At 32.5% G+C, this 15,291-nt stretch overlaps 1 protein-coding gene across 4 annotated transcripts in view; it reads left to right on the plus strand.

Annotated features, from left to right (window-relative positions):
• The window catches only part of Ano5 (anoctamin 5), a 100,400-nt gene extending 85,441 nt beyond the window's left edge, over positions 1–14,959 (plus strand). For all 4 annotated transcript variants that reach the window (XM_020184639.2, XM_074042899.1, XM_074042903.1 and 1 more), the window contains 5 exons: positions 2,035–2,165; positions 3,983–4,188; positions 6,663–6,841; positions 8,151–8,256; positions 11,250–14,959. In XM_020184639.2, the coding sequence (XP_020040228.1) occupies positions 2,035–2,165; positions 3,983–4,188; positions 6,663–6,841; positions 8,151–8,256; positions 11,250–11,471 (844 nt within the window). In that variant the 3' untranslated portion in view covers positions 11,472–14,959. The remainder of the gene's footprint in view (positions 1–2,034; positions 2,166–3,982; positions 4,189–6,662; positions 6,842–8,150; positions 8,257–11,249) is intronic.
• The last annotated feature ends 332 nt before the right edge of the window (positions 14,960–15,291 follow it).

Here is a 15,291-nt window from a genome sequence, read left to right on the forward strand (position 1 = left end):
AGGCCTGAAGAAAGTAGCAATAGAAGGAACACACCTCACCATAAAAGTAAGTATGTGCAATAGTCTGATAGTGTTATACTGAACATTGGAAAACTGAAAACATTTCCTCCACCATCAGACACGGGACAAGAGTGTCAACCTCATTGCTTTTATTCAGCATGGTATTACCACTTTTGTGCTTGCACTTGGATCCCAGATCCCATCTCCAAGAAATCTTGTTATGCATATAAATAGTCCAAAATTTGGAACCATTTCAGGTTCCACACATTTTGGATAAGGGATGTCAAATTGGGAGAGTAGATTTCAGCAGTCTTTTACAGGTTAGCATCTTTAAAGCCTTATTTAAGAAAGCCTTCCTTTTCCCAAGATTAAACTGCTATTCTCATATTCTTAAAAAAAATTAAATACATCATAAAGTTATTTTTAAACTTTCAGATTCTTAATATATAGAAACACTTTTGTTTGATATACAAAATCCAACTTCTTATATATATGTGCATATACATAAACAAATTACATGTAGATAGATATGAATTGTTATTTTATCATTTACTGAAAATTCCCTCTTCTCTTTTCCTCCATATCTACCATACCATTTATGCCATATGTCTATCGAAAAGTTATTTCTAGGTCTCCATTTGTGTTACAGCATTTGTTTATTTTTTAACCAGTATGCAGAAAATTAATATATGTTTACAATAAATTTTGACATGAGACAAACTTTACCAGTTATTTGTCTATAGAACTATATTGACTGTCTTTGGGCTTTGTGTTCCTCTACACATTTTAGAAATATACTGTCAGGTTTCACTTGAAAATATTGTGGTTTCTTATTGAAATTGCATTTTAATTGTTTCAATATAAATAATTTACATGTTTATAATACTTAGTCTTCTTATTCATGAAATTTTATTTTGGACATAATGACTTCAAATATAGATTTTTAAACTTTCACATATAGGTCTCATAAATCTTTTGTCAAATCCTTTATAGGTGCTTTTTAGTTATTATTATAAATAGTATCTTCTCAAATTATGTTTTCTAATTGTGTGCTTCAGACACATAGAAAAGAAATAAATTGATAAAACCCCATTAGTAATTGTAGTAATTTTGGTCTATCTTTGTGTGGGTTTTCTATTTTATTAACCATAGGTTTTATTTTCATTTCTCATTCTTTTGCCTTTTTATGGAAAAATATATAATCTTTCTTCTTATTATACTTATTATCCTGGCTCAGAGCTCCAGTGAGTTATGCTCATTTTTATTTTATCCTTGGTTCTATATGGACTATTTCTCACTTTTCAGTTTTAAGGATGATGTTTGGCTTAGTATTTTGGTGGACATTTTTGGTAAGATTTGATCATATTCTTCTATATCTATTTCTCTGTCCTAAGTATAATTTAGTATGTTTTCAAAATATATCAAATACATTTTGCATTGATTGAGGTGATTTTGTATGTTTATGCTTATTTTTCAATGTCATCTATTACATTGATTTATTACTTTACATAACCTTTTTATTCTTCAAGATTACCTAGCATCATCATGGTGTATTTTATACAGTATGGGATTTAAGTTGTTAATAGAGTATTATTGCACTTACTTTTATGTGTTTAGATAAGCCTCTCCATTTCCTTTTATATACATTTTCTACTATAATAAATTTCTCTTTTCTTCAAGTGTCCTTCTGAGTGTCATGATAGCATAAAGTTCAGTGAATTGTCCTAGTAGTGACTTTCTTCTTCATATGTTCCTAAATTGAACTATCTCTGAGTAAATGCATTTCCTTGAGAAGAGTCAGAGTTGTCCTGTTTTATTAATCCCCCTAATAAAGAACTCTTGCCCACCATGTGTGTGGTCAAAGGAATACTAGACATTGATTTGGACTTTAGCTGAAATCATGTATCTCCTTGTTATATTACCTTAAGTTATTGAAACTTACTTTTCTGCAGTGTTTCAGGTTTAACATACAGGGTCTCTGACCTCTTTCTTTTTAATACTGTTTCATGTACTTACTTTTATTATTTCCTACAGCTTGGTTTTTAATTGGTGGAGACGCCGAAGATCTCGGTCCAACTCTGAGAAACTGTATAGTCGCTGGGAGCAAGATCATGACCTTGAAACTTTTGGAAGTCTAGGGTTATTTTATGAGTACTTAGAAACAGGTAATCTTAAACCACTGTTCTGAAGCAGTAGTAGCCTGAATAAAAGGAAAGTTTTTTATGTCTTAATATTTCTTTCCACCTTTACATAATAGATGTTTAGTGTTATTGGATGGTGGATGAAAAAATAAGATGAAAAAAGGTAGAAAAAATGATTCACTATTTCTGTGTTCCAGCAAACAGAATGCAAAATAAATTTCAGTTTCAAAACACAGGTCTTAGAGATGTTTTTTCTCTCAATTGAATATTAATATTATTGAACCAAATCAAGTACAAATCACGTTTTAATGCCCATCTTTAAATAGTTTTAAATCATTATTTTTCTTTTTGTTGTCCTCAGTGACTATTCAGAGAGAAAACAAGTTGAAAAACAGTTACACAGTCTAATGTGCATTTAGTGCATATCCTTTATGTCAGACTGAAAAAAAAGGCTAAAACAGTTATATAGCAAGTCCTAAGCTGAACATACGAAATGCCTTAAATATCCCAAGGATTAAACAGAGAAAGTATAGTGAATTCATAGGAGAGATTATCTGGGAGCTGTTTATATAGTCTGTTCAAATATTTCTACTCATGTGATTTTCTCTGCTTCTCTGTAGAAACTATAAAAGACAATTTTCTTCACTTTTTCTCAGGCCCATAAAATCATGATTCAATGAATGATATGACTACTAAATGATTCCTTGGTAGAATATATAAAGATATGATATCTGGACTGAAGTAGATAAGCTTAAGACAAAGAGCTGGCTATAAAATTAGGTATTCCTGGTTTTATGGGATGATGTCTGTATTTTTATAATTGTATATGTTTCAGATGATTTTTTGTATACTTGAATCAGAGGTTAGCACTGAAATTTAAAGATGAAATCCATATGTTTCATAACAAAATGAATTGCTGTTTATTGAAACTCAACTAATCGTTGGCTTATTCTCAAAACTTCCATACGTTATCTCTATAGTCTTAACAAAATTATGCACAGTAGTCATTATTTAACAATTTTTTTGTCTTTGAGGGAACTGAAACTTAGTTTAATTAGATTTTTAGGAGCCACAGTTTTCTACATAGAGATCTGAAATTTAAAACTTGAAAATCCGTGCTTCTTCTACCTAATACTCCCTGTTCATTTTCTATTAGTTCAGTAAAGAAAGCAGGAAAAGAGGGAGTCAGTATATATTTGCATATTGGTTCACTTTATTGCAAGGCTGACTCAGTCAGATGCAGAAAACTAAAATCCAAAAACATCCAAGATTCATTTAAAAATGTAGGACTATTGGAAAATTTTTCTTTCTCCCTTTAATAGGAAGTCATTTCTATATCTCTTACTATTTTTATCTTCACTCGTGTGGAAAGCCCAGGCTATCAGTTGCATAGGTTCTCTTATTCCATCATTGTTAGAAAAAAAAAGAACAAAAAGGATACAAGAAGCTAGCTAAGTCTCAATAAGGAAGAGCAAGCAAAATTTATTTGGAAAGATATTTTTTAAAATACAAACGATCAAGACCTCAACAAATACCTTATTTCTGAAAATTTTATTCTCTTTGCACACACACAGAGAGAAGCATGAAAATGAATTAGTCATAGAAGTACATACATTAGGTAGTCACCAGGACACAGATGTAAATACCAATACAAATATAAGCCTAGATGAGCATAAACCTATATTGAACACATAACAAAAGGCAAAGAATGGCTTGTTTCTTCAAAAAAGTAGATTTCAAAAGAAAGAATAAAGAAATAACTGAGCTGTCCTTCCCAGCTTACCCTTCCCTTCATTCCCTCCACATAAGGATTTAATGTTTGTTTCTTTTCCTCTCTACAGTTATCCAGTTTGGATTTGTCACACTATTTGTCGCCTCTTTTCCTTTGGCTCCTCTTCTTGCCCTCATAAATAACCTTGTAGAGATCCGAGTGGATGCGTGGAAACTTACTACTCAGTACAGGAGGCCTGTAGCAGCCAAAGCACATAGCATAGGTGTTTGGCAAGACATTCTCTTTGCAATGGCTGTCCTTTCTGTTGCCACTAATGTAAGTAGACCTGTTTCGGTGGGGTGACTTTTTATTTTGTTTCCTTGGGGATGGAGAAATATGAATGATGCTTAACTCAATATTTATTTACACTGACTTCATCATGTTACTAGTCCAAACTGATGAAACATCCTAAGTTTGTATTTACTGAGCAATAAAGAGAAATCTGTGACATTCAAACTTTTTAAAAATATGAGGAAAACTGTGAAATTACTCATCAAAATGTCATGACCTACTATTATAGCATGTGGCAATTTAGATAGAAAATAAACAATGTTATAAAATAGTAAAATAATTTAAAAATATTATACATAAATTTGTATGCAAAAATCAGAGAATACACTTATTAGATATTAAATCTAATATCTAATTAGATTAAAAATTAAAAATTAAAAATGATAAGAATTCTCCAAAATGCATATTTTACAGTGCATATAATTATGCTTTACAAATTAATGAGGTTTTTTTTGTGGTACTGGGACTTGAACTCAGAGCCTTCACCTTCAGCCACTCCACTAGTCCTTTTTTGTGATGGGTGTTTTTGAGATAGGGTCTCTTGAACTATTTGCCTGGGGTGCCTTCAAACCATGATCCTCCTGATCTCTGCCTCTTGACTAGCTAGGATTACAGGCATGAGTCACTGGCGCCCAGCACAAATGAATGTTTTCATTAAAATAATCAAAAAAAGAATGTCTAACCACTTAACATTTTCACTTCCAAGTAAGCTCCATATAAGATAATTGAAATTAGGGTGTAATTAAAATGAGAACCTATAAGAATGAGTGAAAACAGAAAAATCCATAGCTGTTAAATGCTTCCAATTTATAAAAAAAAAACAAAACACTTCAAAACATAAGTTGCACATGTGACCTAAGACACTAAGGAAAAGAATGTAAAACAAATCATTAGGAAGTAGTAACAATGAATAAAGAAAAGTATAATCATAAATAATTAAATTAGAAAATAAACAGTAAGTAATACAACTTCTGAAAAAATATGACAGACTACTTTGCACCCATTTTTTTAAAAATATATTTGAAATTGGCACTTTTTTAAAGAATAAAAAGATGTCAAGTTTAAGCCAGGCAATGGTAGCTCATGCCTGTAATCATAGCTACTTGGGAGGTTAATATTGAGACTGGTAGGATGGCAGATCTAAGCCAGCCAAGGCAAAAATGTTTGTGAGATCCCATCTCAGCAAAAAAAATAGCTGGGCATGGTGTGCATGTGTCATCCCATCAATGGCATGAAGCTTAAAATAGGAGGATCACACGTCCAGGCCAGCCTGGAAAAAAAAAATGAGACACTATTCTTCAAAATAATCAGAAAAGTGTGATGGAGTGGCTCAAGTGGTAGAGCTCCTGCTTATCAAGCATAAGGACTTGAATACAAACCTAGTACCACCAAAAAAAAAAGTTCAAAATAACCAGAAAAAAAGCGCTGGAGTGGTGGCTCAAGCACCTGTTTAGCAACTGTGAAGCCCTCAGTTCGAACACCAGTACCATACCCCCCAAAAATAAAAAACAGTCAAATTTATTCAATAAGTAATAGAAATTGAAAGCCTGACTGGACCAGTCACCAAAGAAGTAATAGCCAAGGCTTTAAAAAAAAAAAATTACCACAAAAAATGTAAATGCCAGAGCCACGTTGGTTTTAAATTGACTCATGTAATCTAAAAAAACAAAAAAAAAAAGGTATTTATGTGATTCCAGAGCTTAGAAAAAGATGGGAAAATAATATCCCCATGGAATCAATTCTGAAATTTATTACAGTACCAAACTCTAAGAAATTATCCACACAAGATCTCTACCTTTCCATTCCATCTACCTCCTGTACATACACTCACACACAGACTCTTACACACACAGTCTTAGCTTGTAGAGTTGCGCCAGTCAAGAGAATTTGATAGAGAGTAGTAGAACTGTGCTATGAAACATTCAGAAAAGTAGAAAATAGCAAGACACCGGGAAGAGACCATGTTCCTTGGCAATGGACACGGGTGCTCAACTTAGCCACTTTGTGACTACAAAATCTTGGAATACTAATCCCACATTATAAGTGAGCTGCTTCATGTTTTAGACCAAAGACAGATATTTTAGTATGATTTATAACAATGTTTTAGTGATTCTGCATCCATATGTCTCACTGGAGAGAGATAATACACATCAGACATTTTAAAATATTTTATTTTTCAATAATTTTTATTAGCATATATTAACTTTACAAAGTGAGGGGTTTCATTGATATTTCCATACATCAGAAAGTACATATAAATGTACTTTGATCCTGTTCACCCCCTCCATTACTCTTTATTATTCTTCTCTCCCAGACATCCCCCACCCTTTTTAACCTTTTTACAAATTTGTAAAAAAGGTTTTATTGTTTTTGTCATCTGTGCATACAATGTATTTCATGTATCAGACACTTTAGAAAACTAGATTAACAGTTCATTCTTTCCTTGCTTTGTCCTTCAGGCTTTTATTGTTGCATTTACATCGGACATCATTCCCCGTTTAGTTTACTTCTATGCCTACTCACAAAATAGCAACCAGCCTTTGAGTGGATATGTCAATAACAGCCTGTCCATATTCCTGATAGCTGATTTTCCAAACCGCACGGTTCCTTCAGAGAAACGAGATTTCACCACTTGCAGGTTTCTTTTAGTCTGTTTTAGTTTTGCATTTTAAATATATCTCTTAAGTTACGCATTTCCTGATTTTATGTCTTAAATTTAAAAGGTTTACTTAAGGCAACAAAACAAAATCTTGGATAAATAATGTTCATTGTATGATTCTGGTTTATAAAGATAGAATGTGCAAAAGTGAGAGAATATTATGGGTAAAGACCACATTGATTTCAAATAGTTTCTTATTTTCTAGTTATTTTCAAATAGATTGCTCACCAACAAATGCTAGTTGGTCTGAGTTGTAATGTCTATCCATAATGCAGCATGATTATATTACCTGTGCTTGAAGTTAACTGTGTATTCTCAGAAAAGAGATAGAACAAGAAAGAGAGAAATAACAATATGCCATCCCGTTTAAAGGATTGTGAAGAGAGTTCACTGTGAAGTAGGAAGTGTGAATTGCTCTTTCCACATTCAGTGTATCATGTACTGTGAGGACCTTTATACTATAGAATTTAAAGGGAATAGGTAGGCAGGGAGTTAGGTAGATAGATGATAGATAGATAGATAGATAGACAGATAGATAGACAGACAGACCAAGGTCCCTTAACCTTAATTTAAACCTTAAATCAACTGCTTTCTTTGGGACTACACAAAGAATGAGAAAATGTTGCAAGACAGGCAGAAGCATTGTTATTTTCCATATTTGGATGTAGAGGACTCATAGCATAAAGTTTAAGAGCATTAGTACGGCTGTCACATTTCTTGATTTCATGACTTTCTAGCCAAATTAAGTCTTTGAAGAGCATCAGTATCTAGTGACTTTATAGTAGAGAATGAGCTCACAAAGTAGAGAACCCAGAAAGTTCAGAGAGGTAATAAGAAAAAGGGGAAAACGCATGGTCAGCACATCCTAGAGAAAATAAGAGTTTCAAGAAAATAGAAATGTCAGCAATATCAATTCTTATTCCTAGAAAATCAGATAAGATTAAGATAGTCTTTCAATTTAATAACAGAAAACAATTGATTTTGACAGAGAGAGGGATAGAACTAAGTGTGCTGAGAAGGAAGAGAGGAAATGGTGATGACAAAGTTTGGTAACTCATTTGATAAGTTTGTCCTTGAAGGACAAGAGATGTTTCACTAGTATGTTTCATATTAATGATAAACTGCATATAAGTAGCATATGGCTGAGATTTTATGTGAACAAGAAGATAGTTTATATTATCAATTATCTTCCTATGATCTGATTTTCTGGTCAGTGAAAGGGTCTCTTAAGAGAAATAATGAGAGTTGAAGCTATAATTAATTTTTTGCATTGATTTCCATTTTTCAGGTACAGAGATTATAGGAACCCTCCTGATCATGAGTATAAATATGCTCATAATATGCAATTCTGGCATGTCCTTGCTGCCAAGATGACCTTCATCATAGTTATGGAAGTAAGCATTTTTAACTGTTATTGCAGTTGCTCTCTTCAGCGTTAAAGCAGGTATTTCTAAAGGTGCCTGCTCATCAAAAAGATAACATCTACACACACACACACACATATATAAACATAATATATGTTTGTACATATAAGTATGTATATATACAAATACATGTATGTGCAAAGGATAATCCTTATCATAACTCCCCAAATTTATTTGTTATTAATTGCTGTTGATAATATAAGTATAGGCAATTTATTGACACCAATAAATGAGGAAAATGAGGAAACAGAAAAAAAGAAAGTTAGCATTGTCTCACTGAGCTGTTTTGAAGGAATTAATTGTTGTCATAAAAGGCAGTTTAGGAATATTTTCAGTGAAATGAGTATCTTTCATTCATTTACTATAATTAAAAATACCAAAAAGGAAAAAGAAAAATTTGGCCTCTCTCTTTGAGTTCAGGAAAATGGAAGAGAACCCACTAATTTTTAAAGAATTCTTGTTACATCTTGGTTCCAGAGTCCATCTTAAGTCATAACAATCTTGTATATTAAATTTAAAATCTTTGGCAAATTATCTGATATTCATTTTAAGAAGTAGTTGGCTTAAGGTTAACCAGTTAATATTAGAGCAAAGTTTTAATGCTAGATATGTCTTACTCCCAAGCTAATGTGTGTCTACTACACTGAACCTCATCTCCTGTGGAACATTAAGTATGAAGACAAGGCACACAGAGGAGGCATTAGTCTAAATTACAGATGGATTACTACAAATCATAAAACAGGAAGGCCAATAAAAGAGAAACAAATAAATGTCAGGCACATTTCTCTTTGTGCAGGAAAGTCCAATAACAGATAATTCTAACATAAGCACAAAATCAGTCCTATTGAATTTATTTTTATTATTATCCAAGTTATTACGTGGCTTATTATCCAAGTTATTATTAAGTGGCTAAAAAGGAGATCAGTCTTATATATTTCTCCCCATCATCAGTTCCTAATCTCCAAAGGCAAACATTTCAACTTTTAAGCACATTTTTCTTATGGTTTTTCCCTGGAAAAGCAGCATTCCCATGCAGCTTTTTTATGTTTTGGTTATAGATATTATCAACTTCCTATTATGACCCACCACATGCAAGCAATGCATATAACAGAAAAATGTTCTTTCTCTTACTTCTCAATAGAGTTATAGCATATTTTTATTATAGAGTTCCATAATTTCTTATTCTGAAATCCAAAATCTCAAAAAGACATTTTGGTAACTTTTAAAGCATCTATGCCTGATGATGGCCTTAATTTGTTCTCTTTAAGTTTTACTCATTTATTTTGCTATAGAAATACTTAGGTGCCACCTTGAGCATTGCTGATCCATGGTTTATGTCCAACTGGTATTTTAATATTTAATCATTCTCAACTCTGAACTATTTCTATTCATCAGAGTTTTGAATGAGAGATTGCAGTTGGTGGTCAGTATTAAAGGTTTATAAATTATAGCTTCAAAAATATTAGTAACATTTCCTTCATACATTATACTCTGAATATATTTCCCTTATAGTTTTGTTTTTCTTCTTACCACTTTTATTCCCACATTTTTTCATCAAAAGCTTAGATCACTTTTCGGCCAAGTAAATAACATCAGAAATCATTTCTCAATTTGCTAGCTAATTCTGCTAAAGCACGTCTTTTAGTAATTTTCTGAGGAAAACTTATGGGCAGTTTTTTTTGAGATCTTGAATACTGAAAAAAAAATTTCCTTACATGTGCTTATTTCTTATAGAATTCAAGATTGAAAGCTGTTTTCATTAAATATTTTCAATAAACTTTATTTAGGTATTCTTGATTTTGCACCTACTAGGCAGGTGCTCTACTGCTTGAGCCATACCTCCAGCCGGATATTCTGAAAAATTTTAAGACATTGCTCCATTTTTTTCAGCTTCCAGTATTGTCAAATCAAATGCAGTATCACTCTAATTCCTCAGTCTTCGTTTATGATCTTCTTTTAAGATCAGTAAGACTGAGGATTTTCTCAGTAGCCTCACTATCATATTTCACAAGAAGATTCCTTGCTGTTGAACATAATAGTCATTCTGATGAGCCCCTTAGAGCTCAACCTTTCAAGTTGAGAAAATATGCTTGGATTATTTCTTTGATAAATGTTTCCTTTATTTATTCTGTGTCTCTGCTCTGACTTCTGTTACTCAGCTAATTTATTCCCTGTTTTGAAATCCTAATTATCATTTATTTTTTCACTGATAGAGATGGATTCATATCTTTGTTTTTCATTCTACTATTCTTTTGTTCCTTTCATTGTCTCTCCTTCCTCTTAGCTCCTATTCATGTGTTTTTATTCTTTCATGTTACTTTATTACATAGTTGGTAGTTTTACTCATACATGGAATTGAATCAATGAAAAGCTGACCATAAACTTTTTGTGCCTAAGTAGTGAGCCAACCTTTTCATTTGGCTGTCTGTAGTTCTAATTTTACAACTGGGTTATTTTACTGAGGGAAAAATTCTTGTCTATTGAGAATTACATGTTCTGAAAGCTTAGCAAGGCAAGTGACCTATAGATATAATTCATCATGCTGAGTTTCACTTTGTGTACACTTTTGTTTTCCATATGTGCCACACACCCATCCTAGGCTATTGCTGATGTTCCTGTGTTCACAGTTTGCTGGTATAAATATTGCTTTTGTCTTTTTGGTTTCTACTATCAATTCCTTTACAAATAAATTATTAGGTTTTCAGGAGGGAGCAGAGATAAAGACTGTACGCAATAACGATGTTCTTTCAGAATTCCTGTAATTACATTTTAATTACATATTTTTAATGCTTGTTTGTGTACGAAATTGTAGGTCAGGGGGTATATATCTTTTTGGTTGCTTTTGTGCATCCTGTGTCAAGCACAGTTTATCAAATGAGTGTAATGATATGCAAGGACTTCTTGCTAAACTTTTGGCAATTCTAACAGTGTCTCTGACTTTCCTTTATACTTATTTCCTCTAGCACATTGTGTTTTTAGTTAAATTTTTGTTGGCCTGGATGATACCTGATGTACCAAAAGACGTTGTGGAGAGAATCAAACGAGAAAAGTTAATGACTGTCAAGATTCTCCATGACTTTGAGCTCAAGAAATTAAAAGAAAACCTGGGACTTAATCCTGATGAATTTGCTAAGCATGTCATGATTGAAGAAAACAAAGTAAATCTGGCTAAATCAACGATCTAATCAGCATAACAAGCAAGCAGCTGTTGTCAGCCTTCTCCACTCTTTTCTCTGGGTTTAGGGCTATATAGGCCAGAAGCCATGTATCAGTTTTACCCTTTCTTTTTCTTAATTCAAAGTTTCTAAACACTTTTATAGAGTCCAGTTTTGTGATGTTGGAAGAGTACCACTTGTGTACATTATCCACTGGGCCCTCTGCAGGTATTGCTTTCTGGGGTCCTGTAAATGACTGTTGAAAGTGCATGTGGAATCAGAACGTGGGAAATCATGGAGTTGTAGCTTAGAATGGAACCCTGGCCTTGGACTCTCCCTTCACTTTCTGTACAGTGCATCTGTACATTTTTATGGTCTTCTGTCAGGTTATTTATATATACTTCCCATCAAGAAAAGTGTTACTGAAAGAAAGGGAGCAAAAAGGCCTACTGAGTCATATAAATGCTTCCATCTTAAAAATGTACAAATGGAAAGTCAAAATCAAATGACATAAGGAAAATCATATACTAAAGAATATTGGCTAAATATTGTAGCAGGAGTTTGTTCCAGAAATTGCATGGTGTAAGATAAACTTCCATCAGAATCCAAGATAGTCCTCCCAAGTAAATGCAGAATTCAGTTTTTCTCAAGAGACTAAATGAGTTTCAATATAAGACTAACAACAAAGTTGTTAAAGATAACATTTTGGTAATAGTAGTTTCAAAACTGTGCATTGCCTTGTACAGAATACAGCATTAGGAAGGTATTAGATAAGTGTCAGGTCTTCAAGTACATGAAAGTTGTTATACAGAAGTAAATGTACTTTCTTAGTAGTTACAGAATGTAAGACAATGCATAAGATTAATTTATTCACTTCAATCTATAAAATTGTTGAATTTTTAAAAATCACTTTTCTTTTAGAATGCCTACTTTGCATCATGAAGCCTTTTTGAGCACTTGCTGTTTGTATAAGTTCGGTACAAATTGTTTGTGAAATGCAATAGCTTTGTTTTAATGAAACTTCAAGTCTTTAAATAAGTTTACAATCTTCATATTCATGCATCACTTTATACAATGTTCAGTGCCTTGTTCCTATACCTTTGACACATGAGAAATAATTTCTTTGGCTGGGAATTTGGCATGATGTGATATTTCAAATGTAAGCTTATCTTAGAGAAACTGCCAGTATAACAACCAAAGTTTAACACCAAATGATATTCTACCAGATAAGAATAAGGTGATGGACTTGACAGTTTAGTGAAAAAATATGTTTGTTGAATTATTACTCTTAAATTTAGGACTATATACATGAACAATATTTCTTGCTTTGCTCATTAGAGTGATACACCCAATTATATAGTATTTAAATCTTTATTTTCCAATTACAATTCAGTTCCAAAGTCATAGTGTATTTTTATCATCACACACATACAAAGAAATTTGATCAGAAGATTTTTTAAGTAGTATTTCCATATTTATGCTACCAAATTTTTATGTCATTGCCAGTATTAAATTTATGACAGATAGCATGAACTACTGATCTGTATTAGGCATTTAGAGATAGGGATTATGGACTTTTAGAAATATGAGGCAGTTATCCCAGTATTGGCAATACTGATTTGTCATTCACTGGATAGATTTATGAACATTTTTGAATAAGTTGTAAAAAATCTCATAATTGAATGATGATTTCACATATGGAGGAGATATATTTCTTGCTTAAGAAACCAGTCAGAGTTACCACGAAATAAGCCACACATGAAGTATTATTGGCTTGTCAAATCACACTGTATTATTATAATATTGTACATGTGCAGAGCTCATTGCTTCCTTTCTGGGTGCTCATAATAAAAATAAGAGTATGTAATTTGGTTTCTTGGATATACACTTTAGTTTTTCTGGGTTAAAAATATAGAGGTAGATTATAAGATAAAAACAAATTTAACTCACAATGTTACCTGTACAGTACAGTTTTAAATCAAAGCAACTCAAGTGCTGTGATTCTGGAGGATATGGAGAAACTAGCAAAAGAGGAAATTGTTTTTAAGATAAGTAAATAATTCTTAGAATTGATTGACATTTTCCCTTTAAAATGTCATTGACAAATACGTTGGATTAACCTTGCAATTTCCTACTGAGGAGTTTCTCCTTGCTTCATAAATTTTACAATGAAATACTGGTATCACTTTTCTAAAAGTTTGCTAACCAGAATCAGGAGCCAAATTTATTTAAATAGATTTGTCTCATCTACTTAAACCCATTGATTACTAAGGAAGGGCTGAGTTGAGATCACCTGACCAACAAATATAATTTGGTAGTTACTAGCATGGCAATTATTTTGACTTTCCAGTAAAACTCAGAGCTATTGTCTTTCAGTAATCATCTGGGAAACATTTGAGATCTTGTATGAAATAAAATTTTAAGTGACAAATCCAAAATGCACATAACTCTTTTCAAAATGTCCTCTCAGATCCTTGCCTCATTGATTTTTCTTTGCACAAAGGAAGCACAGTCTTTCAAAACATTTATTTTAGAGGGAATATCCTAATTAAGTGAAATGCTGTATTAACTTTACTACATCTCATGACTCTTGGATTTAATGTTCTTCTTTTAACCAAGACATTAAGTGGGTTATCAAAAGAAGAGGTGGAAGAGGAAAAAGAAGCAAATGAGAAAAACACTTTTCTTTGTATCTTGTGGTGGGTTTCTTTGGGAGACAGAAACACAGTACAGCTGAATGGGGGTTGGGGGGTATGTACTTCTCTTCCCAATGTCATCTAGTAAGCATGAGAGAAAAGAAAAACTTTAAGTTGACAACTAGTATGTGTCAAAAATAAATCTTCGATTCCACAGTGATTTTGTATTTTTGGATACTATGAGTAGCCATGGATTTCTGTTGATTGACTCCACTTAAGGGTGAGGAACTTGTACTATTCATTTAATAAGGAAATTGGTTGTTTTTAAAGAACCTCTCATATCTATTTTTAAATTGGTAATAGTTATATAATTGAAGAGTGCTATTAAGGAAAATAGTATTGCAAGAAGTAGCATTGGGCAGGCTTAGAAGTCTGACTCAAGGAATCATTATAGGTATCATGTTATCCTTATTTCTAGACAAATTTCTACTCTTCAAATTTTTGTGTAATGCTAGTTATTTCAGTAGTATGTAAAATTTTATGAAGATGTTATGAAGTATACCCATTAATATTGTGTTTTAATTTGTTTGAGAAATCTCCTTCCATTCCTCCAAAATGTGCAGCTGCATATATCTCTCCTGTGTGTCAGATTGTGTGCCCTAGGATTAACCCAGGAAATTACTGTTCCTTTTATTATTTTTTTTATTTCACTTTTCAGGAAGGGAATACACAGTCACACAGGGAAAGTTGTCTTAAGTTACATGTACGTAAACCTCAAAAGATTCAAATCCACTCAGTGAATAAAGTAATACTTAATTTTAAACCACATTTTAACATAAACTCAATAAAAGTAAAATGCTGATGTAATTTTTCTGAGTTTGAGTGGTCTTAAGAAGTTTAAGTCATTTTCGTTGCTTTGTAGGGGCTCAAATACACATGCACTACGTGATTAGCTAGGAAATTGCATGTTTGACACAAGTATAAACACAGTTCCTTTAATCCGAAGCTGGGTGATCTAGAGACATTGGAAAAGCAAAGCTTTTGTATGTTTTAACCTCTATTTTTTGTACTTTGGAATATAATAATGGTGAACAGAAAGCCCCAGGAAGAAAAAATTCAAATAGTTCCGGGTCTTTTTTCCTAGCCATCTTTCCCCGAAAGAAGTCCCCAGTCACTTTTTTGCTATAAATGCCCGCACACACCTATAGCGTGCA

Source organism: Castor canadensis, chromosome 1, assembly GCF_047511655.1.
Source record: "Castor canadensis chromosome 1, mCasCan1.hap1v2, whole genome shotgun sequence".
Lineage (NCBI taxonomy): Eukaryota > Metazoa > Chordata > Mammalia > Rodentia > Castoridae > Castor > Castor canadensis.